The 27,839-nt window shown below is 36.5% G+C and overlaps 1 protein-coding gene across 1 annotated transcript; it reads right to left on the bottom strand.

Moving 5' to 3' along the window:
• Positions 1 to 3,644: 3,644 nt before the first annotated feature.
• On the bottom strand, positions 3,645 to 23,066 carry LOC139721932 (adhesion G-protein coupled receptor G6-like). Its single transcript, XM_071633257.1, has 11 exons — positions 22,953 to 23,066; positions 19,641 to 19,760; positions 18,926 to 19,047; positions 17,849 to 17,995; positions 15,978 to 16,163; positions 9,013 to 9,405; positions 8,461 to 8,613; positions 7,374 to 7,498; positions 6,190 to 6,473; positions 5,648 to 5,714; positions 3,645 to 4,227 (listed from the first exon to the last, which is right to left on the bottom strand). Exons 3-11 carry the CDS (start codon positions 18,986 to 18,988, stop codon positions 3,645 to 3,647), a joined length of 2,001 nt encoding a protein of 666 aa, XP_071489358.1. The 5' UTR covers positions 18,989 to 19,047; positions 19,641 to 19,760; positions 22,953 to 23,066.
• Positions 23,067 to 27,839: the final 4,773 nt, after the last annotated feature.

Genomic DNA, 27,839 nt, shown 5'->3' with positions numbered 1-27,839 from the left:
TATACTTATGAATCGAGACTAACCGCTATACAAAGAAGAGCACTGTCTTCTGTATGTTCACAGGTGTTCTGTTGTAAACGCGGTGCGCTTAGTCTTTATTCAAGAATATCCAATGGTTATGATGTCCGCAGCGCTTAGTCTAATATTCAAGACGGCGAAGGGAATATCCAAAGCTTATAATACAGTGTATATCCTTTTATCTAAAAACAGCAACAACAAAAAAGGAATTCCTCGTGAATTTTACCGTATTTTCAATTATTTATCATTTTCCGGTGAAAACGCTACGGTGAAAACGCTAATACCACGCCAATGTTGCTTTATTTCCATCCAACAATGAAAGATAATGCAAAAAACAATGTACCGGTACACTACAATATATTATAATAAATAATGTTTTGTTTAAAACTGATGTATTTGTTGAAAGGGTAGTATAAAAACAGTATAGATAATCCCTTTTATTAAGAACTTTAGATAATGATAACCGTACATTGTTCTAGATAAAGACTAAGTGCACCGCGTGACAGCTGTGGACATCATAACCCTTTGGATATTCCCTTCGCTGCCTTGAATAAAGACTAAGCGCGTCGCGGTTACAATAGAACACCTGTGGACATACCGAAGACGGCGCTCTTCTTTGTATAGCGGTTAGTTAGTATAGGGATATAACAACGAAACCAAATTGGTTAAAGATTCATTCATTATGACTAAGCTACTCATTTGGAAATGCTATCATAGCTTGATAAACATATCTATGTCCGACAAACAAAATGACACCAAAAAGGTTTTGCCATCTCAGGTTGTACCAATAACCCATTTTTCGGGTCTTGGCCCATGGACTAAAAGAGAAGGTTCTTCCTCTCTTGTCGAATAAAGTAAACAGTAAGTTGTCGAGCAAATTAATGCATTTGAGTGGAAATCCATTTTATACTGTCTGACTTCACGAAATTCAAAGTTGGTTACTTTTCATCACTGCCAGACAATGTATTAGAGAAAAGTCGCCGTTCATAATTCCTACACTCACACGCAGACACATACACATACATCTTTGTTTGCTCCTTGCGATGAAATGAATAAAATAGGATCTTTTATGTGTGTAGATTGTGACTATTTCACAGACGTAACCTTAATTTCATGTCCCAGCTGACTGACAGAGTGTCTTGCCTATACATTTATATAGTATAGGAGACGGCTTGATAGCACACAACATTCCTTAGTAAGACTCACTTGGATTCGAACCGGCCAGTGAAAACGAACCGTTTGATTCACGGGTAAAATGATACACTACCGACTGAGCCACCTCTCTGCACATTCACGCATAATCCGAACACACTACCTCGCAAAACACTTTGGTAAACACACATGCACATGAAACATACACGAATTCAAACACAAACAGACAGGGTAAGATATCCTTTATTTGACAGCCCACATGGACAGTCTGCATTGCATAGCGTCAGGAAAAGACAAGTGATATTACTGCTGTCTGAGCCTCATAAATCTTATGAGATTGAAAGTCAACTGAGAGACACCAAACCTTCCTGAACGCTGATACACCACCACCACAAAATTCGAGTTCGTATGGCTTACCAGCCAATACTATACAGCAAAATAACCTATGTTTTAACAATGTTTTGACACATCACCAAGGGATTGAGTATTTTCATATTACATGATGATACACACCGAAAAAGTAAAAATAACGCCCTCCTTAGTTTAAAGAGATGTAATCATTCTTAAAACATAAAAATACATTCATGCATGTAGTTTAAAACTCTTAATCATTATCCTTTCCACACACATTTACACAGGTGTGCGTCCATCAACCCAACACTGTGTTGACTCATACATGATTATTATACGAATTAATATTTCCTCTAATGCTATTTTCCTCTCACATTGATAATTATATTGTATTGCTGTATATCTTTTCTAAGTCTATCACGTCTATATGTATCTATGTTACACGTTACACCCTGTGTGTACGCATTCTGTGTGTGGATGTAATGTGCATGCATGCAAACAAAACACATTTTCAGAAATAGACACAAAAAATCGAATTGAATTAACTGAAAAACAAAGTGGTCCTAATAAAAAATTGGGGGCCAACTTTTACTAGGACCACTTTGTTTTTTTTATATTACTGCCAACTTTCATCTAATAATCACTCATCAAAATTAATATAAAAGAGTGTACACTTCTGAGAAGACTTCAAAGTCCATATGAAAAATTCGCTTTTGAAATGGCTAAGATATAAAAAACAAACAGGTCCTAATGAAAAGGTAGGATTCTCTTTCTATTAGAACCATATTGTTTTTGTATATCTTAGCCATTTCAAAACCAAATTTTCCATCAAATGAACTTATCAAAATAAATTTTTAATTCTTGCTAGGGTTGTGCTCTTTAATATTTCATAAATGGTTTCTTATTATCTTACGGAAAAAGGTGAAATCCTGAAGTCCCGTCTAAACCGAGACTATATACCATTTGTTTAAACCGTAAAAGTTGCGCAAATACTGACTACAGAAACTCTACAGACTGAATGTTCCAGTGGTGGCAAACTTTCCACAGACAGTTTTTCATATCATGGTCATGTTTTGAGGTCAATTATGTGTCCATCTGAATAGTAAACGTAAACGTGACCAGTGATAGATTCCAAAAACAATATGAAACAGAGAGAGAGGAAAAAAAATGGCCACATATCCTTTTCAGGCGGGAATATACAATACCTAATACCAATACCATTGAAAATGGATTGAATGTTCAATACATGTTCAATGACAATTATTACAAGTGTTCACCTTTGTCTATTTCCATTTAACATTTATGTGATGAAAAATTACGTTACACCAAATGAGAACAACACACTACTTTTTATATTGAAATGTTCGAAAAAATGTTACGTATCTGTCTACAGCCATAGTGTTACAATCCTGCGCTCCAGTTTTACACGTTCACACGGGAATACGTACACAAATTATTGCTATACTGTGCTATTTATCATTAGATAAACTCTACATAAGTTTGAAATCTCAGCCATGTACTCGGCACTCCACAGGTAAATGCGTCATTATATTCATATTAAAAGCTGCCGTATAATGTTTCCCAAGTTCACCATGCAGTGTAATCATCAGATATATATGAAAAGAAAATTTTGATAGTGACATACAGAATTTCAGTTGCATGCTCATAATTTGAATATATGATGGTTTCCTCTCGTCAGTAAATAAAAGACAAGCAGATACAAACAAAGAAAGAAAAAGGGAAAAGGCAGATATTGTTACGGTAGACCTGCCTTTTCCAAAATGGTATTGAGGGTCTACAGACCCTAAATACAGACAGCCAAGACGAAGAAAAAAAAAGCAGACAGACAAAACACGAACAAACACACAAACACCACAGTCATAAAGAAACAGGATATAATATTGAATATTTCCGTTCAAAAGAGTCTGAAGTTTCTTACTATCGATGATATCATTATTTTTATATTATATTGCATTCAACGAGTCTAATATTTTCTCGTTGAGTTGTTCAGCTGCTTCTGAGTATTCATAACATTAAGATATAACGATTTTTTAAGCACTCTTCTATTTAGAAATCCCATTTCTGTTTTCATACCGCCGGTATAGCACTGCAATTTTTTCATTTCAAGAATCAAATCCTTGGTTTTGGTTGGGCATCCTCCGCATTCTTTCTGGTAGAGTCACTTCCACGCTTTGGGGGCGGAATCCTTGAGAACTCGAGTTGTTACTCTGCTTCGCTTTTCTCTTTCCACCAGACTGTAGGAGCCGTCCAGTACTATTCTTGACAGTTGAACTGCTGTCAGAAGTAAATCCGAAGCTAGAAGCCCGCATGGACTCGGGCAAACAGCACTGGAATTGACTCCGCCAAATTCTACGCACTAGCGGCTGTCGCACGCAGTACAGCATGAAGATGAAGTATCCCTGTAGCGAGTTAAGCACGGTGAAGACGGCGAGAACAGCTTCACTCGCCGGGCTGATGATGCTCAGGTACCCGAGGGCCCAGGTGAGGCCCATCAACAGCAGAATACAGATGGCGTTTTGCAAGCGTCGGAGGCGCTGTCGCTTTTCTGTCTCGTCGATCATTCGACCTTTGACCGTTTTGTTGAGTCGTCTTATCACTCGGGCAAAGACTGCGAGGTTGAAAATCATGATTAGTCCTACAGGAACGAGCACGCCGCCAATCAACGGCCAACGTGTCAAGAAACAACTGCAAGTTCAAACGGAGGCAAATAAAACATACCCATATTAATCTTTCAAATTCTGGTTGTTGTGGTGGATTTTAGCTTTGCATTGTATCTTAGCAGTGTGAGCTAGGAAGGCTTTCAATATGACAAAGGAGGTTCAGTTCAGTTCAGTTCAGTTTATTTTATTTTAGCACGGAACCTGCTTCAGCCAATGGCTGTTCTTCTGCTGGTCCGTGCCCGAGGTATGGAGTAACAACAGTCTTATTCCCTTTGATCCCGTGTTTAATGCCGGCACTAAAAAATACATGTATGTGCTAAAGTGGAGCTCCTCCAGAGATAGGAAGACAATTAATTCATGTGTCATTGCATCATGACTAGTTTCTGTCTGAGGAAGATATGTCTTATAATTATAATTACTTTTCGCCGTCCTCTTTTATAAAACACTAGAGGTACATACAGGTACAGAGTCAGACCCTATGAAATTGAGCAAAAAATGATGAAATAAAGATCAAGATTACTCGTCTGTGTATACATATCTGTACACTTATCTCATATGTCAATTTATAAAGAACTATACTTGGAGGTGATGACATTTTAGTTTCATTTGACGGCAATGATCGGAAAGGTGATAAAACTGGCTTCTCAGGAGGGTGAAACTTTAAACACTTTCACAACATATAACTCAGATTTGCACCTTTTCACATATTTTTGAATGAAATCGACTTTCTCTAAAATTCTGATATCATAACATGAAATTTGTATTTCATCTATAAACAAGCAAAACACAGCCGACTTTATATTTAAGCTGAAAAAAATTCTTCAGATTGTTTAGGAAGACGGCGGTATCGAACATCCATCATTAAAGGCACAAATACACCTGTGGAATTCTTTTCTGCATTAATAGAAAACTGTCATCTGTTTGGATAGTTATATCCAGTTGGAACTCCATCTCCTAAGCCTCCTTGATTGCAACTGATTTTGTAAATCAGTTGCAATATTAAAGCAAACCTGACCTATATGTCTACCTTAAACAAGGGGGGGGGGGGTAGCTCTGAAAATGCGTAATACCTGATAAGCAAGAATAAAATGTAACAAAAGGTTCTGTTTGATCATACGATAACCATTTTTCTGTAGACATGGGAGAAGATCCGTGATAGAGTGGTTAATGTCCTACAGGTTTGAACCCCGTTCGATGCTTACGTTCTTAAGACTATAACTTATTTCCAATAATCCTATTCACGCAAGTATGAAATTGGCGTAAATTCATTCTTGACATTTCTGGGGTTATCATAATGGCAGGGTATCTTACAAAGAACATGATTCACTCTAAAAACTGTACCTTAGCTAATGTTAACCAGGCCATATAGCCGTTAGCAACATTGTTCACGAAATAGGCAACCGAGAAGTTCACTATGTCTATACATGTACTCGTGTAAAACTTACTAGTCAGTTTCAGCATACGCTTGACGCGTCACTCCAGCAGTTATGGCAACGATAAGAAGAGGACATCCTGGATTGAATAATCAATACGTAATTTGTCTCAGGCACTTTAGATCAGTGTCTTTGTAATCTACGTTCACTGATAATTGAAGTTATGTTGTTTTATTTATCTCGAGCAGCGTATATGGAAAAGAACGTTCGACAAACTTAAATCATACCTTTCTAATTTGTTGAAAGAAACATTATGTCCATACATTTTGATGTATTTACAGGAAGCCTCGGAATCAAAACACAGTTATATGCATTCAAAACGCATATCTATAGCAAAAAGATACATTGAAATCTTGCTACAAATTATAATAAATTATAATTATGCACTCTGGGCAAAGCATTTTCATTATAATCTAGTTCATTATTATAAACTCCAGGGGGTAAAACAACATTTACGGGCGTATCGTTTATTTTCTTTTCTCCCTATTCTGTTGTTAGAGTTGAAGATTGGCGTTAAATGAGTGAAGAGGTATCATAATAATGATTATCCTCACCCCATGCAACCAGCGACGCCTTACGTAGGAAGTAAGGCAGGTAAGTGTTGAGCACGCGCACAAACATCATGTGCATGTTGTAACCCTCGACCCCCATCCAGAACAGCGACGCCAGCATGAAGTAGTGGAGAAAGCCCGCCAGAATGCAACATGGGAGAGGCTCGACCTCTTCCACCCTTCTCTCCGTGTCAAAGGTGATCATCACCACAAAGGTCACATACAGACCAAGGAGTGCGCAGCACAACGAAATCAAGATTTGATTTGGTTTGCGATCTCGTAATTTCCTGCAAAACATGAAAACCCCGAAGCAAATACCGTTAACTCCTCATGTAAATTGACAATGAATATGATAAATCTTTTCTCAATATTAAAGGAGCTGTATAATTCTATATAGATATATACACGTTGTATAAATATTTTTTTCCCCAAATGTACTTTAAAATGTTTTGAATACTCTATAGATGTAATTCTGTCAAAATTATATATGTTAAACAATCATTTTTATTTTTTCGTCTGCTAAGTAGCAGCATATCATTCACACAATGCCCAATCTCATCAGGTCGTTTGACGTCATTAGAATGTATTATGACTTTGAAATATTTAGTTCTTGTGAATGAATTATAATACATTATATAAACATACATACACAGACAGATACTCACATACACACATGGCATGTTTGACATCATGATATGTGTGCAAAAACTTTTAATAACTGACGAGGTAAGATACCATGAAATATATCTGGAGCTGATATGTGCATTAGTTAACGTCTAGCGAGAAAGGTCCACTGAGCAAGAAATGTAGTATTAGATAAAACAATTACAACTCCTTGTCAGTGGTGAAAGATCGGCAAATTCCAAACAGGCGTTTTCAGAGCACCGATGAATTCAGATTTAAGTTTTCAAACTGGATGAGTGATTAGACTTTGGATAAAACGTTCTTGATATCGACATGTACAATAGATGTCATTGTACTCCTGCGTTATTCTTGATATCAACATGTAGAATAGATGTCATTGTACTCCTCCGTTATTACCATTTCGATATATTTCGCAGGATTTAACACAGATGCAATAATGACATGCTGAATTTTGGACTTCAGTGGTAAAAATTATTAACCTCTGTATTCTAGTATTATCTTGACGGTTGAAATTGATGACTTTACAAGACAGCAGTTTTCACCTGTTAAAAGCATATGTTAGAATGGTGACCAGCACTCCCCAGATCGACATACAACATCCCACGTAACTGATGATTTTTAGGATGAAGTCAACCTGGACTGAGATCGCAGAACCTCCGTATATATCCTGTTAGTGAAAAAAAAGGAGGCAAAATAAAAATGAACAGAAAGAAATGAAAAATTCATCGTCAGAACAAATTTGATGCATGATGGACACATAAAGGAGATGTGTTTATTATTTTTTTTTCCGTACTCAGTTGCGTATTCACGAGCATCATAACGAATATCACAATCGCCCTCACTAAAAAACATCTCTACCAACCTCCTATGAGAGCATCTAATGTCAGCTATTCAACCTTGCACAACACTGCTGGTTTTGAGGTGTGAATCCTTTTCAATTCATCCCCCTCTATAAGTGAAATTTTAGAGTGGTCCACAATCTACAAGCAATGCTTTTTAGTGGACCTCTCAGTTCTCATTTTTTACCCTTCAAACTTAACTTTGTAATTCCAGTATGTGTGCATATCTTTAAAAGTTTGTTGATTACCATTGATTGTCATACTTTGTAATGTATATATGCTTATGATTGAATTCTTGATTTACTTTGTGATATGTTTTGTTGAAGGAATAATGAGAATGAAATAAATGAAATGAAATTTGTAAGATCGCAACTGCCGATCTTTGATTTAACAAGCATGTCAAGAAAAAAAAGAATCACGGGACTCAAAACCTGTCATCTACTGCTTTCCGGGCAGCGACACTACCACCAGGCTATCCCTGGTTGCCAGCGGTGATACGATCAATTTTGACCATATACCCAAGCTCCGAAACTCCCTTCTGTTTCATATAATTTTGCTTGCATTCTTTGGCAATCGAACCATGGTTCCTTTTTTCAATAAAAGGAGACACGCAAAGCAATTAACACCTTGGGACATACACTTTCAATTTACGTCTTTCATTTTGCTTCCTGAATAAAAAATTATTTGTCCGGATGTAGAGGTTCAACACAACAAAGTTTTTGCTCTTTGCCCCTATATGGGCTTATCATCATTATTGCGTTCGCTGTACTAGTAACAACATTTGACTTACCATAAGAATACCGAAATTTGTGAGATGGTCACATTCACACTCCGGTCGTTCATCGGTGCTGGAATTGCTCAGCCGGCAGCCCCTGGTCGACCAATTACCCGTGCCGTCGTTAGCGTCAAAGTCCCAAAACGCGCAGATTGGATTTGTAGCATTCTGGGTGATATCAAAATGTCCGTTTGAAAATTATACTTTCCAAGGACTGTGACAAGCTCGGATGTTCAGCGGAAGATCTGTGGCAACATTCCTCCCGCCGCTACAAAATATATTTTGCTTTTTGTTACTGTGTTTAACCATGATAACCACATTATATAGTTATACTGAGATGTTTATTCATCTTTGATAGGTTATACGATAGAGATATGCAAGTCTGAATTCATTTGCATTGCATTTCTCTCTACAGCTTCTCAGACAATATAGTGCAGCAATTACAGCTTCCCTTTTTGTTTGCTATATGAAATTTTACATAGTGATACAAAAAAAAAAAAAACCACAACACATGTCAACATCAAACCAGATGTAAAAACAAATCTATAAAAACCTACTATGGCTTACCTCAATTAGTGGCATGAACGAAATTATGACAGGCTCGTCCAAATTTTCTATCACTTGATTCCCGAAAGACGCCGATATGACACGAGAATTAACGATCCTGTTAAATTCGGTGTTTCTAACGGTCCTGTTATGTTCAGTGTTATTTTCATTCCGGAATGAGAACGGAAAGAGCGAAGGGTCACGGAAACCTGTAGCAAAAAAGCGGGTTGTACCCGCATTCACAACAACCTCACTCGGAAGGAAAATGCTTGCTTCCGGCGGAACAATTTGGTTCCTTGTGGTATCTCCCTGCTCAAGACGAAGATCATCGGTTGAAATGGTATCACCCACACCTGTTACTGTCAGAAGAACTGAAAAACCATCCTGACTTTCGTCGGGCTCAACATCATCAACCTTATAAGAAAGCGAATGAGAGGAGAGGATGACAGCGAAAGATAAAGAGAGGTATGAAGGCAATTCCAAAAAGGTACACCTGGGTCCCGTTTCATAAAACTTGCTATTAGTTACAATTGCTACATTTCTATGACAAATTAGCTCTCAGCCAATCAGATGCAAGGATTTCAGTGGCTTATGACAACTATCGTTACTTGTTATTGATATCAAGTTTTATGACACGGGGCCGAGGAGTTACGGTTTCATCCTTTGTTACTGGTAACATTTACTCGATCTTGGACCTTTCTCATTTCTTATATTCTTCAGCATATGGATATAAGAATAAGGCATTTCTTTTTATCTTTGGTCCTATGTGGAATAAATGCTCTACATAGGTGTGTGTTGTGAATGTTTGCGCATGCGTATGCGTGTGCGTATCTAAATATATTGAATACATATGTGAGATTGATAGTGTTTGTAGTTGATTGGCTGCGAGAGTTTTGATATGATATTAGGTTGTGTTAAAATGTGTGTTTGTGTGTGCATGTATTAAGTTATTTTGATGCATTTATCATGTGCTATGTCACTCGGAAAATGATAGATATCGGTTTATGGATCTATTACATATTTTCTTATCTATACTTCCGTATTGCATAATATGCGTTTCCATGGTTACATAGACTAAAGTTGAATTTCTAAGGCCGAGAACAATATTATTTATATCTGAAAGTGATTACAGAATTAAAAGTTGAAAGTTTGTCCATGAAATAATGTAGATGTTTAAGAATGTTTGGTTATATTTGTTATGGTCGATTTTCCCAATGAAGCTTATAAGCACGTTGTACAATTTTTGCCTTTTTACAATATTTGCAGTTATCTTAATACGTAGAAGTTATATTTTTGTTTGTTGTGTGACTGTGTACAAGAGTGGCATATCGGTAGACATGTGGATGTGATTTACATAATTATGTGAGTGTGTGTGCGTGTGTGTGCGTGTGCATGATTGTGTGCGTGTACGTATAGCTCCGGTTATCATTTTGATTACATATTGTGCTTATTTTTTATTTACGTTTTGATATGATGCTGTATATTTGTGTTAAAGGACAAGTCCACCTTCATATACATAAGGATTAAGAGAATGCAGCAATATTAGTAGAACACATCAGTGAAAGTTTGAGGAAAATTGGACAATCCGTTCAAAAGTTACGAATATTTTAAGTATCTGCGCAGTCACTGCTGGAAGAGAAGACTACTACGGTGTATGATGTCACATGCGTACAACTATATAAGGAAAATAAAAAGAGAATTTTACAAAACTTTACTTTTTGAATAAAGTACACATTTCTTCGACTTGCTACTGACGTATATGTTAAGGGTAATATTATTCCCCCCTGCCTTCTGAAAGAGAGAAGTCGAGTGCTCTTTTGTTATGCGAGAAAAATGGAAATATGTTGAATTTTCTTTATTCTTTCTTTATATCGTTGTACTCATGTGACATCACAAGCTATAGTAGTCTTTTCATCCAGCCGTGACTGAGCAGAAACTTCAAAAATTCATAACTTTTTAACGGATTGTCCGATTTTGCTCAAACTCTCACTGATGTGTTCTACTAATATTGCTGCATTCACTCAACCCACATGTCTATGAAGGTGAACTTGTCCTTTAATGTAATTGTTCAAATTTTCAAGGTATAATGCTGTTTAGTATACTTATGTTTTACAATGTAAAATATTATAATGTAGCCTTTGAGCTACTACTTTGCGTGTTTGTTTCATTAAAACATATCAAGTCAAATCAAATCAAATCAAATCAAATATTACAACAACTTTCTCTGACAGACTGATATTCATCATGTAATTATTGGACAAAAGTCTATTTCCAGACCGGAGCAAACTTTATATTGTACGTAATAACTTTCCACACCACAAACACACAAAGGTTACTTGGTAATGCTTCAAAAAATGGTCATTGTTTCCAAACAGCATGATCTGAATTACTACAATAACACAGTCTCCTTTATCCAAGGCAGCCTCTCTCTCTAGTGCTGTCACCGGTCTACCAGTACTATTGCCATTATTATTACCCTAGTGTTGCCTGCTGGAGAGGGGCATGACGAAAAACATCAAAGATAGTCTTTAAGAAGAGGCAAACTCGGAACCTTGGATTGAAAAATCAAGATTTGTATCCAGTGTGCTATAATTCACCCTGTTACAGTACATTCAGTTTGAACAACCACACGTGACATTAATATATATATATATATATATATATATATATATATATATATACAGTTAACAATGGTCATGTAATGCAGTCTAAACCTGAAATGAAGCTTATTTATAGGTGGCGAAGAATCAAAATAACATATATCTTGTGTGAGGGCACTGTGGCATGGTGGATAAGACTCTTGGGTTTCAAACTGAGGACCCGAATTCAAATCCCGTCAAGCGCCTCCGTCCTTGGACAAGATGTTTTTTGGTTGTTTTTTTTCATGTACCACCATATCTCTAATCTTGACCTTGGTATACAAGTGTGAGTATCTGACAATTCTAGGGTAAAAACAATGTAATGGCAGGCCGCTTCAGTTCTTTGCCGCGTTCACACGACCGACTCAGTCGATAAGTGCGTATAATTGGTTGGATATCAAACAGCATTTCCCAATTGACTTTTTTTCAGTAAATTGGCGGTTTTTCTCGCTGTTTTGTGTGCAAAATTCACGTCCCTTACATTATATAGCTACTCGTTATTGAAAGAAAAATAATCATATATTTGTCATAAAAAGAATCATATCACAGCCAAGCTTGGGGCTTTCCCAAAACTTTGTCGTTACATGTCCAGTTAACAAAGATGTATAAAGGGTTACATGGATCCCAAGCATGCCTGTGTTGCAATGTTGGGCGTATGTCGCACACAGAGGGTTTACACCGTGGAGCTAGTAGACCAGCGAACATTGTAAAGGCTACCTTGGATAAAGACCTAGAGGACCATACTATCATTATCATCATCAATCATGCCATTTTTCTCTCTCTGTGACAATTTATATTTTTTCGGGGATTTCATTATTGAAGAAAAATCGCACTGATCAACATTACACACCATTGAAAGACGGTACGGACATATGGCAAGCCATATTACTTTTTAAAAAGATTTTCTGATATCACGAATTCCCTTTCGTGATATCAAAAATTAGAATTTCTGATATCACAAATTCAATTTTTGATATCACAAATACCCATTGGTTTATCACGTAAAACCAATTTTTGATATCACGAAATCGAATTAGTGATATCACAAATTCAATTCGTGATATCACGAATTCACATTCTTGATATCAAGAAATACATTTTGTGATATCACTAATTCCAATTTGTGATATCATTAATTTACATGGAATTTCAGCACATATCTTTCGCAAAGAAATAATTTGATTTCGAGTATTAGTTTTGCGATGAAATTCAACCGTAAATTCTAGCGTTTGTTGAGGGCAGAAATACACAGGGAATTCGAGCTTTAGTTCAGTGCAGAAAACCAACGGGAATTTGAGCGTTAGTTGAGCGCAGAAATATACACGGAATTCGAGCATTAGTTTTGCGCTGAAATTCAGCTGTGAATTCGAGCGTTAGTTGAGAGCAGAAATACACAAGGAATTCGAGCATTAGTTTTGCGCTGAAATTCAACTGTGAATTCGAGCGTTAGTTGAGCGCAGAAATACACAGGGAATTCGAGCATTAGTTTTGCGCTGAAATTCAGCGGTGAATTCGAGCGTTAATTGAGCGCAGAAATACACAGGGAATTCGAGCATTAGTTTTGCGCTGAAATTCAACTGTGAATTCGAGCGTTAGTTGAGCGCAGAAATACACAGGGAATTCGAGCATTAGTTGTGCGCTGAAATCCAACTGTGAATTCGAGCGTTAGTTGAGCGCAGAAATACACAGGGAATTCGAGCATTAGTTTTGCGCTGAAATTCAACAATGAATTCGAGCGTTAGTTGAGCGCAGAAATACACTGTGAATTCGAGCATTAGTTTAGCGCAGATATTCCTATGGAATTTCAGGTGTTATCTTTACATAGTATATAACGATAGTTACAAAAAAAAAACTACATGAAGAGTTTTGGCAACTCGTCTTCATTTAAAGTGATTAGGAATTGGTTTTAAATGAATCGATGAAAATAGATCGTTTAGCAACATATCTAAAATGCCATTATTGATATGTTGTCAATTACTTCAAAGTCATTATTATATTCTTTTTTTTTCTCCATTTCTCGCCACTGATTTGGCAGAGACTGGTTGACTTACAACTTTTGTTTGCGTTTCTCTTTACTCTGTCATGTGAAAAATACTCTCTCCCGACCTCCCCCTGTTACTCCTGCGAGTTAATAAGAGAGATTTCACATTGCGCAGATTAACAAAATTGAAGTCCTTCGTACCACTGCTTTTTTCTTACTAAATTCTAACTGTTTGTTTGCCATGCATACTGCTGCATAAACTCCTCATAAGATCTGGATATCTTCACTCTTCTTGATCTGGTCTAAAGACTTTTGGGCTTGTGCATTCCAGTTTTGTTCTCCCTGGGTTTGGTTCTTGAATAAACTTGCCTGTATGATTACACTTTAAATTATTTTACAAAATTATAAACATATTGGGGCAGGCAAACTGTACACCCAACACTACTGGTCTTAATGGATACACCCCTTTGTTCTGGAGGACTGATGTTGAGGAGTGAGAAAATGTCTTTAGGAGAAACACGTTGCTTTATGTGACCACCAGCCGACACCAGTGGTGGACATTAAATTGGCAAGTTTACGACTCCCTCTCGCACCCGCGTGACTCACAGTCTCTCTCTCTCTCTTATTCTCCGCTGCTGACATACACAGACCAGAGGGTTGATTGCCCTCGGTCGGTCCTCCGCAATACAAACACATGGTATATGCTTTTATAACACACATACACATACAACCACACATAAATGTCATCGATTTGGTGGAAGAGTCTTACTGTAAAGGGGATTACCACATGAAAAATGTATCATAATTAACAATAATGTGGTAATAGATGACAATTTGAGGACCAAAACGATGAATTAAATGTAGGCCCTGAGTGAACATAGTATCATTGAATTCATGATAACATGTTGCAAAACAATTGATTTGTATCAATAATTTATCGAATATACCTTGACGATCATTTAGGGAATGATGGATGTGTAAATCTCTCATATATAGTTATTGGTATTTTGAATATTGTTCTAAAAAAAAAGTTAGCAGTAGTATACCTTCGATCTGAATATCAGCTCAAAAGTAATGTTCCAATTCCCTGTGTATATCTGCGCTAAAAAAAACAAACAAACAAACAAACAAACAAAACCGCTCGAATTCACAGTTGAATTCCAGGGCAAAACTAACGCTCGAATTCCCTTTGTATTTCTGCGCTAAACTAATGCTCGAATTCACAGCGATTTTCTGCACTAAACTGACGCTCGAACTCCCTGTGTATTTCAGCGCTCAACTAACGCTCGAATTCACAGTTGAATTTCAGCGCAAAACTAATGCTCGAATTCACTTTGTATTTCTGCGCTCAACTAACGCTCGAATTCACAGGGATTTACTGCACTGAACTAACGCTCGAAATCCCTGTGTATTTCTGCGCTCAACTAACGCTCGAATTCACAGTTGAATTTCAGCGCAAAACTAACGCTCGAATTCACAGGGATTTACTGCACTGAACTAACGCTCGAAATCCCTGTGTATTTCTGCGCTCAACTAACGCTCGAATTCACAGTTGAATTTCAGCGCAAAACTAACGCTCGAATTCACTTTGTATTTCTGCGCTCAACTAACGCTCGAATTCACAGGGATTTACTGCACTGAACGAACGCTCGAATTCCCCGTGTATTTCTGCGCTCAACTAAAGCTCGAATTCACAGTTGAATTTCAGCGCAAAACTAACGCTCGAATTCCCTGTGAATTACTGATATCACAAATTCGATTTTGTGATATCAATAATTCAATTCGTGATATCACAAAATGGAATTTGTGATATCAGAAATTCGCATTTGTGATATCACAAATAAGAATTCTTGATATCACAAATTCAAATTAGTGATATCACAAATGTATTTCGTGATATCACAAATTCGAATTTGTGATATCAAAAAATCATTTTGTGATATCACGAATTACCATTGGTTTTTCACGTGAAACCTATTTTTGATATCAAGAATTCGAATTTCTGATATCGCAAATTCATTTAGTGATATCTCAAATTGAATTTTAGATATCACGAATTCGAATTTCTGATATCACAAATTGAATTTGTGATATCAAGAATGGATTTTGTGATATCACAAATTCCATTTCTTGATATCACAAATTAAGTTCATGTGCTACACTTACGGGAATTTGTGATATCACAAATTTAATTCTTGATATCACAAATTGAATTCTTGATATCAAAAATTTGATTTTTTGATATCACAAAATGGAATTTGTGATATCAGAAATTAACTTTAAATGTAAAAAGGGCTTGCCATACGGACACAATACTCTCTTTATCACAACGTTTAATCCAAAGGTCTTCACGGTAACTGACTTACCACCGCGGCTACGTTAGGCTTCGTCACTGTTAGCCTTTCGTTTTCCTGGATCTCAACATTAATGAACTGTTCCTCCATGGATTGTACTGCTCTGCTAACAGCACCGCTCATCTCTTGCGCCATTTGTAATTCATCATCCGATGTGTCTGCCATGTTGCTGACAACATCCACGACCAATTTCGTCACCTATTGAAGTAAGACACAGCCTTCATATGAAAATGGAACTGTTTGGAGTTTACCAAACTGGAGGGCGGGGGGTAATTGAGGGATTGAGGGAGGAGGATACTGGTCTAGTTGAGGGGGACCCCCTTGAATCTATTGACGGGAGTCCGAAAAACTGATGATAAAGTGTGTTTGAAACGTTTTTCATAAACAATATAGTGCTGCCCCCCCCCCCCCCCATACGACGGCCCAATCTGTGTTTCAAGAATACTGGCATTGCCGATAAGCATAGGTCATATGCCAAGAAATATTGAAAATTTTCCACGAGAAGACTCACAGATAGCTTACGGGATGTCAAGACTTGGTCCTCAGCTAACAACCTGAAGCTTAATGAAGCGAAGACTGAAATGCTGCATATATCTTCTAGGTTCAGACAGCAGTTTGATGATGTTCCTCCCCTGGACCTATCTACGCGATGTGTGCAGAAGTCTGAGTGTGTCCGAAATCTTGGTAGAGTGCACTCCCGTTATAACGAACACGGTTATAACGAAATTCCGGTTATAACGAAGTAAAAATGTGGGCTGCAATGTCATCCACTCTATGTATTTCTATTGTTTATTTGTTTGGTTACAACGAAATTCCGATATAATGAAAGAAAACTGCCGGTCCCGAGGACTTCGTTATAACGGGAGTCCACTGTATAACCTTCGATAAGCACCTCTCCCTTGCCCAGCACATCCGCAAGAGCTTCGTGGGGGATAGCTAGGATTAACAGGATCCGCAAGTACCTCGACGCTTCTGCCACAGTAAAGCTTATCCATGCATTCATGTCATCTCACCTTGATTATTGTAACAGTCTCCTAGCCGGTTTACCCCAATCCCATATTGCACCCCTTCAACGCATCCAAAAACGCCGCCGCCTGACTAGTCACACGTTCCAAGAAGTCTGAACACATACCCCAATTATCCAGTCACCTCATTGGTTGCCAATAATGGAACGTGTTATCTTCAAAGTTCTCCCCCTTGTCTACAAATCTATCCATAATCAAGCCCCTTCATACCTACAGAACCTAATATATCTCCGATCCTCATCAACAGTACTTCTTCTGCATCTAGACGTCTGCGCTCCAATGCTAAATACAATAAAATACTGCCCATCTTCAACTGTTACCCGGACCTCGCACTAATACGCGCTACGGAGAACGCTCATTCGCGGTTATTGCACCCAAGTTTGGAACAATCTACCCATTCATATATGACAAGCCCCATCAGTAGAATCATTTAAGGCACTTCTTGAAACTCATCTTTTCCCATATTGATTCCTTCCCTAAGTTAATGTGCTGAGTGTAACCCAATTATTGTATGTGTTTATTTACTGGTACACATTGAATGTCATGTTATTCTTACTTGTGTTTTGACCTGTCTGCTTTCCCTCATTTTTCATATTTCCTTTCGTCTTTTCCCTGTGCGCTTAGAAACATTGTATTAAGCGCATTACAAATGTAATGTATTATTATCATTATTATTATTACGAGCGTTCTGATTTTCTGACAGAACATGAATATTCTAAACAGATCATTCTTGTGCGTGTGTGTGTGTGTGTGTGTATGTGTGTGTGGAATACGTATATAAGACATATGAAATGATTACACTTTACCAGGAAAAAAAAAATGAATTAGAAATGCAAACAGCAAGACTGTAAACAGTACCTCGACGTCGACAGAATCTACACTAGCAATATCCTGGAGAATTTCAGAAACGGTTTCGAGCCCTGTTGCGGTGAGAGTATCTGTGTTGTTCGTTATTTCAGCAGCTTGAGTTGCGACCATCTCAGCATTTTGATTGGTCACTTCTTCCTACAGCCGTTAGAAATGAGCAAAATGATTTTGTGGATAAACAATGCACTCTGAACAGTATACGTCAATACCACTTAAACGACAATACTATAAATTATGGGATACCATACACAAAATTATACAAAATAGAATTATAGGCATACACATTATATCATATAGCTTGATTTAATTATAGACATTATTATAGATATAATTATACATACGATACATCAACTAAAACTTGCCAGATTTCCGAATTGACAATGTTAAGATGAGACAGTTTTCACTAAAGAGTTGGTTCTCAAAAAGAGCCATCGCATGACATCTTGTTTCAATATTCATTGAAATTAATTTCTTTGACATTTGCACAAGCTGAAATATAATTGAAGAAGATTTTCATATATACATGATACACATTACAGGAATACTGTGCTGGGTTGCATATCCAAATTCAAATCACCCTAATGTCATAGCTGTTATAGCTACTACGTTGCAAAGAACCAACATGAATATTTGAAAAATTTTCATAGATACAATCAAATTCAACTCAAAAGGACTAATGTTTCGTGATTGATATGTACATAGGTGTATGAAGCTTCACTACGCTGATGTTAACTGTCGTACATCATAAGTTGTAAGAAAATAAGACACGCTGGTGTGTGCTGTTGTATTATTGAAATGAATACACACAAAACTATTGCATATTACATATTTCATGAAATTATTAACGAGTAATTTGCTGATATTAAGGATAAATTCGAATGAGTTAGTGAATATGTCATAACTGGATTTGGTATTCATCGAATCTCAAATCTTCATAACACACAGAAGACAAATAAAGTGCCGGTTTCTTGTCAACTGGTAAGAACAATTTTCAGATGAAGGAGAAACACTTAATTTGCAACGACATCACTTATAACATCAATCTAAAAGAGGCCTGAACAGCTTTACCGTTTGCAGAATTTTCAGGAGCTCATCGGCAGTGAGGTCTCGTCCGCAGTTATCTTCCATCATCCAATCACACGGTGAGATCGTATCTCCTACGCACGTGGCTACAATGGTAGGCTGACCACCTGTAATGTCCATGGTCCATGAACAATTAAAGCAATGATTTTTAGTACCTGGTGTACACTGTTTAAATATATATATATCTCAATGAATATTCTTGGTCTTACAACTAAAATTTCTGAGAAATACGCAAACGTCGTTTTGAACATGAGCAAATCATTGATTAAAAGTAGTAAAATTGAAAGGATATACATTAACTACACAGAAATGCTATTACAAGGACAAAGATGAAGCCATAAACTGCATGTTCCTTTGGCTACAATTTAGGAGAACATTGAAGATATGCTTCTTCAAACTAAAGTAGATAGCTGAATGTCACATCCAGCTGCCCTCTGATTTGAAGGTGAAATTTTAACCAATATCTCTGTTTTGTGAAGCCTGGAGAGTTATGAGGTGCCTTAAGTCTATCATACTTCATCTCATGTTTTTCAATGATGGTTCTCTTTATGAATTTAACTATACCGAAAACTATAATGCGTAAAACTTTAATGGTGTTTCAAAGAGGTGATCGGGGAAGGGTTAAGAGAAACAAAGGGAGATATCTCTCCCCATAGTATGTCCTGTGTGTGTAAGATGATGACAAGAGGACAATATTTACGATTGACTTTGCTCTCTGGACAGAGTGGTCCAACCGTCGCATTGATTCTACTGCCGAGGTCACCGGACGGAAATGATGCATTTCCGTATGGAGTTACAAAAGTCGTCGGAGGGCATGTGACTACAAGGAGATACAATGAATATCACACGAGAAAATGATTGATATTTATTTGAATCGGCTTCAATAGAATCAACTCTGATCTTAATTCACTTCCTATTTAGGCAACAAAAGAAAAAAAAAATCGGTCTCACAGATATTCATATAAATATCATAATATAATGTAATGCAAATAAATATCACGAATTCCATTAAGTCGTCGACAGACCCATCTTACTGATTCATCAAACGTACAAAGACACAACTGATTGTAGTTAATGGTCTCTTAAATTGATTACTAGATTAGGCAATTATTTCAAAAGAATAAACCATTATTAAATGTCAGAGTTTATGACATCGAAGTACGATTGAATGAATGGCTGTTTTGCCATTTCTAGTACTTTGATTACTGTTCAGAGAGCACTCCTAGTAAAATAGCCATTATATACTTCAGGTTCAAAAATAAAATCAATTACGTAATGATACATTTTTCATGGAAAGTATATACTAATTCAAGGGCACTAATTTTGTTTTTAAAAGTTGAGGTGCACTATTGGGCACGTTTGAAGAGTGACTTACTATGCGAATCGCATTTTTTTTAAACGTTTTCAACACGCTTTTCTCTGTGAAGTAAATCCGAAACAATATTGCAATAACAAACATGGCATGATACGGTAAATGATATACTCAGTAGCACATTCAGCTTTTCTTTTTCCGGGGGGGGGGGGGGGCAATGAAATTGCAATGTGTATAAAGTCCCCAGAATATCTAGATAAGGTTTTACATATACCATCAATATGATAACTCCAGGATAATTTTTTTTCTTTACAAATAAAAAAAAAACGCCTACAAATTTAGCGTTTAGACACGCACTCTATGCTCTCATTTTCTCCAACATGAATTCAAATTTGTTTCAGTAACGCTGTTTATTCATAGAATCAGAGATCTGAGTTATTCTTCCAGGAGTACGTGCTAAATAATGTGTTTTAAACAAAATCTATTTAAAAATAGATTTGTTGATTAATTATTGTTTTCGTAGAATCTGAATCTCACATCTTAAAATAATACATGATATATCATTTTCCTTATAAAAAAAAACTTCAAACATTCTTTAGAAAATGCATCAGTGTGTTAGGCTTCTGGGTGATATACAATGCGTACCAAAAAGGTAATCCAACTTTGACGGGCTACTATTTTGTAACTGTCAGTTATGGATAACGCACTGTTAGTGGTGAGGAAAGAAAAACATTTCCTCTTTCTATTAATACCTAATCATGTTCTTGACAAATGTCACGCACGACTGAGCACATGAATTTTAAAGACAACAATGACAAATTACACTTTTTCCAAGTTTGAGTGTTATCGTGAAGGAACAATGAATTTCTCACTGAATAGATGAGATCCAATAACAGTGGTCACTAAACAGGTCAGGCTGTGCGAATGCACGTTTTTGTTTAAGGTTTGTGTTTAAGGTTTCTTCAAACATTTAAGGTCTATATCCTTTCATAATATGTTCGCATATCCGATGACTTGGTCACTCCCACAAAGGCCAACCCACGCAGTCCATTTTCTCTGTTCATATTCAACATAACCCTAGCTCGCAGCGACAAACCATGTCTTTGCAACTGATTGACCAATTGCCCTACATCGACGTAGGGCAATGAGTTATTATAGGCGTTTTCACATCAGCCCCATGTTTCGAAATAGCGCGCTGTTTTCTGACTTGGGAAATTAAAAAATATCTCGAGCTTGGATTTTTATCGGGCTGATGTGAAAACGCCTAATGAAAACATCTCGACGGAAGAATTTAATGAATTTGAATAATTACGCAGTACCCGCTGCATGCTATAAGGATTAGAACCAACACTTGCTGTCGGGCGAAAGCTCGGTGGTCTAGTGGAGATGACGTCTGTCCGGTGATCAGGAGGTCGTAGGTTCGAATCCTGCTCGAGTATGTACGCCCATGATTGTTTTGTTGTCATGACTACTACTAAAACACTGATCAATTCAGTGCTTATTTACGTCGATGTAGGGCAATTTGTCAATCAGTTGCAAAGACATGGTTTGTCACTGCTAGCTATGTGTTGAATATGAACAGAGAAAGTGGACTGTGTGGGTTGGCCTTTGTGGGAGTGACCAAGTCACAAACCCTAAACACAAACCTGCATTCGCACAGGCTGGCCTATTTGGCCAGTTTCGTTGACAAATCTCATCCATTTAGTAATCCATTCATTTTTACTTCGTGCGACACTCAAACTTGGAAAAATGTCACTTTTCATTGATGTTTTTAAAGTGCATGTGCTCAGTCATGGCTGGCATCTGTCAGCATAATTAGGTACCACTGGTAAGAGATAGACTTCTTCTTTCCTCACAACCAGCATTATGCTATCCATAGCTGACAATTACGAAGAAGTAGCCCTCCAAAGTTGGGTTATCTTTTTTTTTTCCGATACGCGCTGTATAACATTTAAAATCTTCCAGTCATATGTGAAGTCAACAAATATACTTTCAAATAATTCATAAAGACAGGTGAGCCATATCTTGTAGACCAGTGTAATTATTTGTGGACATAGATACCAACACCACTCTTTCTTGTAATGTTACCAAATACAACAGCAACATTTAACCAGAAAGACAATAGCTGTCAATCTGTGAAGAATTTTAAAAAGTCTGGGCTCACGTTACACCAACAATCTTGAACAAAAGGACTAAACTGATAAGATATATATTCAAATTATTATAATTTGTGTGGAGAACTTTCATATCAAATCTAACAAAAGTTAATTATTATAACTCTTAGAAAAAGTCAAAATAAATATTTGATAAACCTCACTACTTATCCTACCAAGACTATTCTTTTATTTTTGACGTTGTATCACCCATGTACATAATAAACTCTATATTTCAAGAGAACAATATCACAGCATATATGAATATTTATCGATTCAATCTGGATTGACACATCGGAGAGTTTAGGACCTTCGTAAGGGATTATGTTGAAAAAAAATGCAAGATTAAAAATCCCTGAAACGCTTTCTGTACTTGCAACAATTCGAAATTTCATTTCGTGAAAAACTGATTTAAACCAGGACACACACCTAACGTATTCCCTTTCCAAATATTGATTAAGGACAGATCTATATTTAACAAAGCCGCAAGCCTTACAACATATTTATCAAACTGTGTGAGCAAGTCCTCAATTACTCAATTTCTTACCAGTGCTCAACAGGTCAATTGATTTGGGATTAACCAAACCACCGGAGTTTTGGGCATAATCGGTTAGTATGGAGCCAATTTCTGCGAGCTGATCACCGTTTGAAGTTGTCCCATTATAGAGATAGATCTGGTAGTTTGCCACCACGCTTCCTGCTGAAAAACCGTTGATCGCCACCGACACTTGTTGGGGCAGCCCGTTCTGAATGGCTGTCTCCAGCTACCAAATACAGCATTTCACAGCGAGACAATCATGTTTACAACGACGTACGTGTAGCTCTCAAAAGGTTTCATACAGCAATATTTCAGCTTGGCGTTTTGCACAAACAAGAGATATCACATTGGATTCTATTGCACAGTAGGCCTAACTATAGCTAGACTGCTTTCATAATTTGTTGACGCATATAATGAGTGTGGAAAAATGCAAATTATTGATTATTCCTTGACTGCAAATGTCTTTCCAAATAGTTTGATAATTCTGCTACTCAAGATCACAGCAGCATGCTATATTGATGTGTATAAACTGATGAATGAGCGGTGATAAGTTACGTAAAATTTATGCATATGACTGATGAGTAAAATGACAAAAAGAGAACATGAAAGGAAAGGATACAGCTTATTCAAATGTTTCTCACCATAGTAATCATTCAATAATAAGATAATACAACATTTTCAAAAATAAAAGTGAAAGGTAACTGCTTTATCGCTATAAATCGTTTTCAAGATTTTATTGATGACGGTATTTCCAACCAGAATGAAAAAAAAATAAAAGAATCTGGTAATCAACAATCTCACCGTATTTTGAATAAACTCAGAAGTGTGTTGGTACTCTTGTGACAGCGGGTTTAAGAGTGCACTGGTAAAGGTCAGATTGAAAGACGTAGAAGCGACGTATGTGACTACTCCTGCAATCGTAAACGATGAAAAAATATTACATTAGGTATCCTGACAAACGATCACATACATCTACAATCTAAGAGAAACATACAGATGAACAAAAGCACACGGACAAATGTAATCAAAAAGATTTAGAACAAAGGACTTGCCAAAAGAATTTGATTAATTTCTTGAATACCTGTGCCTGAAAATAAAAATGACTGAAAACTGACGGGTACATCAATTGAAACGATTCTAACACTTGAAGCCACGGTATCTCAATTCTTTAAAATTGATAAGTACCAGACGTCCGATAAATCACAGATTGTAGAATGAATTGTAAATATATATATATACATATATGTATATATATATATGGGTGAAAACGTTGAACGATGTACAATTGGGCAAATCAGGGGTCAAAATTAAAAAACGTCACTCACTGATATAAATATATCTCAGTCAAATGTCACTGATGTCAGCTTTCTTCGAAACCCGATTATACTGGGATATCTCCAAGGGTGTTGTTTTTATTCAAGATTAGATAGGAGTGTGACATATTGGCGAACGTATCTGACTAAAATAAACATTGTTTTAGTGAAAATTCAAATGAAGGGTAGAAAAACATTCAAATGAATCTATTTTCATCTTGTTAATGCTTTTGAAGACTGTGTTAATTTGTTCCTTAAATATTGTTTACCTCCTGTGAAGTTTAGAAAAACTAATACACACGGAAGTTAAAGTAAATGTGGAGTTTTTGTCAGTTAAGCAGAGATTTTTATATTCTTATCTTCACTTTCATCTCATTTGAACAAAACATATAGCAGGGGTGTCATTTGTTTAAATGTTAATGTTCACTAGATAATGACAATGAATTTATTGCATTTCGTTTGGTCAAATCCCCATAAAAGCCCTTTACAGATGCTGAAAGTAAGCCATGTTTTGATCAGAGACGTTCAGGTTTCACTCATAGACGTTCCTCAGACATAGACAATAAAAACGATGTCCTTTGATCCATAATTACGAGGTTTGTGAACAAACAACATTATTCTTTTATTGAACACGTGTTTATCTTTTGTGAACAATTCAGAATGGTAATTTCAACTTCAATTATCTTTCATAATAACCGATTGTAACTACAAACCTCCAAATTGTAAGAGGAATTTCGATTTCTACACCAAAAATCAACAACAAACCTGTCCTTGTTATGTTATTCACATCTTACAACACTTTTGAATGACAGACAAATAAAAATTACATGAAATACTTGCAATTTTGACTACCTTATCTAAATTATTTGTTTATATCAGAGACATTTGCTTTTCCATCAGGGACGTTTTGGCTGTAAGTTATCACTAGAATTAAACACCAAACTCCCTATTTTAAAAGATGCTCGTAACTCAACATTCCACATTCATTGAGAAATCATTTACCGAGGCATATGTCAAGAATTGTTTTTGTTTATGATGACCACTACTTTGTATTTCACCTTCCGGTGTATGCGAAAGTGTGCCCACATGCTATCAATATTGTATATGTCTTCTTTCAAATGTAGTCCAAATCTATAACAAAGGTAAACACGAATTTACTAATACTATTTTAATTTGACCACTATACCTCAAATATGGTTGTATGTGTATGTCAGGCCAGTTCGGATTTTTATTAGGGACCGTACCTGGGCCACTGTTATGATGTCGTCTCAGAAAACTGTAATTAACCTATACTCATCCTAGAAGCATCAAATTCCGCTGTGCTTTTTTGTATACTATGGCAGATATAAATTGTAAACGCCAAACTCAAAAGAATATCAACGGTGTGATACAGCAAACGTTTGACCAAAAATGAACTGAAAACCTCTTTCAAGAGGTTGACCATGATAACATTACAATATCACATTTTACCTGTCACATCGGTAGGGGATTATCAATCCTTCTTTCTACTCGAAGGCGATACATATTAAAGTATAGTGTTGTAGAGGAAACTAAGTAAAGGGACATTCTTAATAGACATTTTCTTGTTTCATCATAGATGTTATAGTATTTTTCCTTTTCTCATGTATTTGGCTTACGAACCTCAAAAATAATACCATTAGAACATCTCACCTTACTTCTAAGAGAAAAGGAGTCATTACAGGGGAAATTCAGCCCAAATATGAGCTAGCCGCTGATAAGAAAGAATAAAATCTTACGGGCTCAGGAAAAAATAACGAAGTTATGACGTTTTGAAGTTTCGCTAATTTTTCAGGAAACAGTTTTTGAACGGTCATTATGAAAATGCTAATGGCAAATTGAGCTTGTCATTCCCTCACAACTTGCCATAATGTTTGCACATAAACTTTTGAAATTTTCAGTTTTTCATTCAAACATAATTATGCCCGAGGCTTTAATCCTGGTGTATCTAACTGATTACTATTCTGAAGGTAATCAACCAGATAGCATCATGTTTCAGATTTCAAAGACAGACAAATTGGATTTTCGTTATTTTTTGTACACGATCAATGGGAAATTTTGTGAGGTTATGACATGGTTAGCTCACTCATTTGCATATTCTTATCAACTGTACGAGAACTTGTTTGCAGAAATTAGCAAAACTTCAAAAAGGCAGTTAATTAAGGGTGCAATTAAGCACAATTAACGGTGCAAGTATGCACGGCAGGTGTGCTGCTATTGTTACAAATAAGGTGCAAATTTGAACATTTATTTCTTAGCGTGTAAGCCTCAGATTTTACAGCCTCAAAAGCAAACGTAGTGATGTGCATTAAAAACAGAGTCCGCATTATAACATTGAATTGTATTTCCCCTCCACTTGGTATTCCATGTCCTCAATCAGTGCATGGTACCGACTGCGTCGCTTGCTACCTAAAACAGGGGTTGGGATAGTCATTATTTTGTAAACAGATGGCACCTCCAAGATGTCCGTCCGGTCTTGCCAGTACCACGGCCGTTGTCTGGAACTTGTAGGCTCCATGAACATGACTGAGCCTAAAGATCCTGAGCAGGACGAAATTCTAATATTCGGAGCATTTAAAATCCATCCGGTCTTCCCATCTTGCTGTAAGAAAAAAAAAGAGTTAAAATGATATTAAAATAAATTTATCACGCACTGGAAGGACAATGAACGCACAAATGAACGTCTCTGATCAAATTTATAAAATCAACATTGTTTTTAGATTGCGTAAATTACCTAGAACGATGTATGTATACGAGGGCCATATACTGTGGAATAATGAAATATCTACTCCTTATTGTAGTAGTTGAAAATGTGTAAAACGTTCAATGTAACGTCTCTGACGTAAACATCTTTGCTTGTCAGTACTTAATGGGTTTGATTTTTACAAGATATTGGCATTATATTTGGATTGAGGAACCAATATGCTACAAACATAGGCACCAATTCGCCATGGTGGGTCATTGATATTGGTTTGAGAGCAGATCCTATTTGTTCAGAGAACGTCTCTGACCTAAACCTGTTTTTCTTACATTTCTGCCTCTCTCCCCCCAAAATACGTAAACTAAAGTGACTACTACATAATAATCATAGACTATTGACCTATTACTAGTCATAAAACATATTTTCTGTCCTGGCAATGTGTTTACACTTGCTCAATCAACAGAAAATCTTAAATTTGAAACTCTTTTACATATTTTCAACATCTTTCAGGAAGCTTCATTTTTCTTAATATTACAACACGCCCGTGTTAACTTGGTTCTACTTGTTCCTATTACACTAACTGTGCCCATCCAGACATAAATTTACTTTAATGTTCTCATAATTTGTATAGTGGATGTCTTTATTTCATGAAACAGTAATTTTCAGAGACGTTTTTCATTTTGCTCAGAGACGTGCGGTCTTTGATTTTCGTGCATATTCTTACATATTTACTGTCTATCCTTTTTTAATTTACCTCTAATCCAAAGATTGAAATACATAATTTCTCAAATGATACTGATTGGCAAATCTACAGAATAATAATTCTAATAAATCGGCACAAACACCAGGAAAGTTTTTGTTATT

The sequence above is a fragment of the Diadema antillarum genome, unplaced genomic scaffold, assembly GCF_040938485.1.
Source record: "Diadema antillarum isolate AM-2024a unplaced genomic scaffold, OU_Dant_1.0 scf00000152, whole genome shotgun sequence".
In the NCBI taxonomy this organism is placed as follows: domain Eukaryota; kingdom Metazoa; phylum Echinodermata; class Echinoidea; order Diadematoida; family Diadematidae; genus Diadema; species Diadema antillarum.
Note: the sequence above shows the minus strand (reverse complement) of the source record. Positions and strands in the feature narration are given on the sequence as shown.

What these genes read in the sequence shown, in the direction of transcription:
- LOC139721932 (XM_071633257.1), bottom strand. Translation starts at nt 18,988, where the DNA reads ATGATGGAAGATAACTGCGGACGAGACCTCACTGCCGATGAGCTCCTG. An exon ending in CGTTCATGCCACTAATTGAG is followed by an intron (nt 8,614 to 9,012) that starts GTAAGCCATAGT and finishes GATATCACCCAG; the next exon opens with AATGCTACAAATCCAATCTG. An exon ending in CTAACATATGCTTTTAACAG is followed by an intron (nt 6,474 to 7,373) that starts GTGAAAACTGCT and finishes CATGTTTTGCAG; the next exon opens with GAAATTACGAGATCGCAAAC.